This window comes from Mytilus galloprovincialis, chromosome 14 (genome assembly GCF_965363235.1).
Source record: "Mytilus galloprovincialis chromosome 14, xbMytGall1.hap1.1, whole genome shotgun sequence".
Lineage (NCBI taxonomy): Eukaryota > Metazoa > Mollusca > Bivalvia > Mytilida > Mytilidae > Mytilus > Mytilus galloprovincialis.
The window spans coordinates 30,447,492-30,449,651 of record NC_134851.1 but is presented as its reverse complement, the minus strand read 5'-3'; the positions used below and the strand labels follow the sequence as shown (position 1 = coordinate 30,449,651).

The 2,160-nt window shown below is 33.4% G+C and overlaps 1 protein-coding gene across 1 annotated transcript; it reads left to right on the top strand.

The window, feature by feature from the left end:
* Nucleotides 1-1,392, top strand: LOC143059538 (uncharacterized). Its single transcript, XM_076233057.1, has one exon. The coding sequence runs from the start codon at nucleotides 88-90 to the stop codon at nucleotides 1,219-1,221; it is 1,134 nt and encodes a 377-aa protein (XP_076089172.1). The 5' UTR covers nucleotides 1-87; the 3' UTR covers nucleotides 1,222-1,392.
* Nucleotides 1,393-2,160: the final 768 nt, after the last annotated feature.

Here is a 2,160-nt window from a genome sequence, read left to right as displayed (position 1 = left end):
TTTTTTTGTGTGTTCCTTACAGAGTCTGACAAGCATGACAAGTTGAAGAATGCACATACTGGAGATGAACATTATCAATATTATAAGATGTTAGAGGGAGGAGATAATTTAGTCACAATCAATGGTACTCTACAGAGACACATCAACACACAGGCTGGTAAAACACTTCATAAATGTGATGTTTGTGCTAAAGAATTTTCTCATGATTGTCACTTAAAGATACATATGAGAACACATACCGGTGAAAAACCTTATAAATGTGATGTGTGTGCTAGAGAATTTAGTCAAAGTAGTGACTTAAAGAGACATATAAGGATGCATCATACGGGTGAAACACCATATAAATGTGATGTGTGTGCTAGAGAATTTAGTCAAAGTAGTGACTTAAAGAGACATATAAGAACGCATACAGGTGAAACACCATATAAATGTGATGTGTGTGCTAGAGAATTTAGTCAAAGTAGTCACTTAAGGAGACACGTAAGAACACATTCAGGTGAAACATGTAGTAAATGTGATGTTTGTTCTAAAGAATTTAGTAGTAGTAGTCATTTGAAAAGACACATATTAAGAACACATACACGTCATAAATGTGATGTTTGTGCTAGAGAATTTAGTCAAAGTAGTCACTTTAAGAGACATGTCAGAACACATACCGGTGAGAAACCTCATGAATGTGATGTTTGTTCTAGAAAATTTACTCTAAGTAATGACTTAAAGAGACATATGAGAACACATACTGGTGAAAAACCTCATGTATGTGGTGTTTGTTTTAGAAAATTTAATGAAAGAAGTGACTTAAAGGGACACATGAGTACACATACTGGAGACAAACCACATGGCTGTGATTTATGTGGTAAACAGTTTAATTATCGTAGTAGTTTACAGAGTCACGTGAGAACTCATACTGGCGAAAAAGTTCATCACTGTGATGTATGTGGGAAAGCGTTTAGTCAGCATAATAATTTACAGAGTCACATGAGAACACATACTGGTGATAAACCTTTTGACTGTAATGTATGTGATAAAGGGTTTCGTTACCTTGGTAATTTACAAACTCACATGAGAACACATACAGGGGAGAAACCTTATGACTGTGATGTATGTGGTAAACTGTTTAGTCGGCTTGATAGTTTAAAGAGACACATGAGAATACATACTGAGGATAAAGCAGACAACACTCACATCGAGATGTCTGTCGTTCAGGTTCAGTGTGAGTGATATTTACATAAACACATGAGAACACATACTAGTCAAATCAGGGAAAATCTTATTTCGTACCAAATTTCATGAATTCAGACTTGCAGAGAAAGCTACTTCGCCACAAACATCATACATATGACGCACATGCTGAAAAGTTGTTTTCAGAAGAAATGTGATTAAAGAGACACATACTGGAAATAACTATTTAAACCTTATATATATGTGATCATGACGTTGCGCACGATATTGGTGTCACTTTGGAAATATGGGTTAGATGGCGGGTTATTCAAATTCAAGCTCTTATCCTATACAATAAATAGCCATGTTATGCATATCATTCGAAAGGAAATTAACCATAGAAATCAATAACATAGATGATTTTGTGCTCTGTCTATTTTTTAATGAAAAAAAATGCTCATTTCGATGTCTATAACGTCATTTTAAGGGTGTCCCGCTGTTACAATTTTGTTTCATGTGCGTCTTTGAAATCCAAATGCGGATTCATTAGTATGTAGAATGGTTTTAAATTTTACAACTATATTGTATACATTAAACGTTAAATGAAGTGATAGACGTTTTTAACTATAAGAGAAGGAAGATCGTCAGAAGAGTTTAAATAAAAAAGAGAAAAAATGTCCCAATTTGCTGTTCAACCCGTAAAAAAACTTTATGTCTTCAATTTCATGATATATAACATACGAACATGGATTTTAATGATATCAGAAAAATTATACATGTTCCGAAGAAGCTATCTGAAGTCATCATTATGTAACTGCGGTCTTATTTTAAAAACATCGTCATTTTTCCCGTGTCCAATAAAATGTCCCGATGGACAAAAGAACACAAAGAATAATTCAGAGGCTTTTTATCAAGCGAAATTCTACTATATCTCAAATTTTTATCACCTGTTAACTGATATGAATGAAAAATACATTTAATTTCCTTTAAAATGATATG

Coding starts and splice junctions, on each gene's coding strand:
- LOC143059538 (XM_076233057.1), top strand. CDS start 88: ATGTTAGAGGGAGGAGATAATTTAGTCACAATCAATGGTACTCTACAG.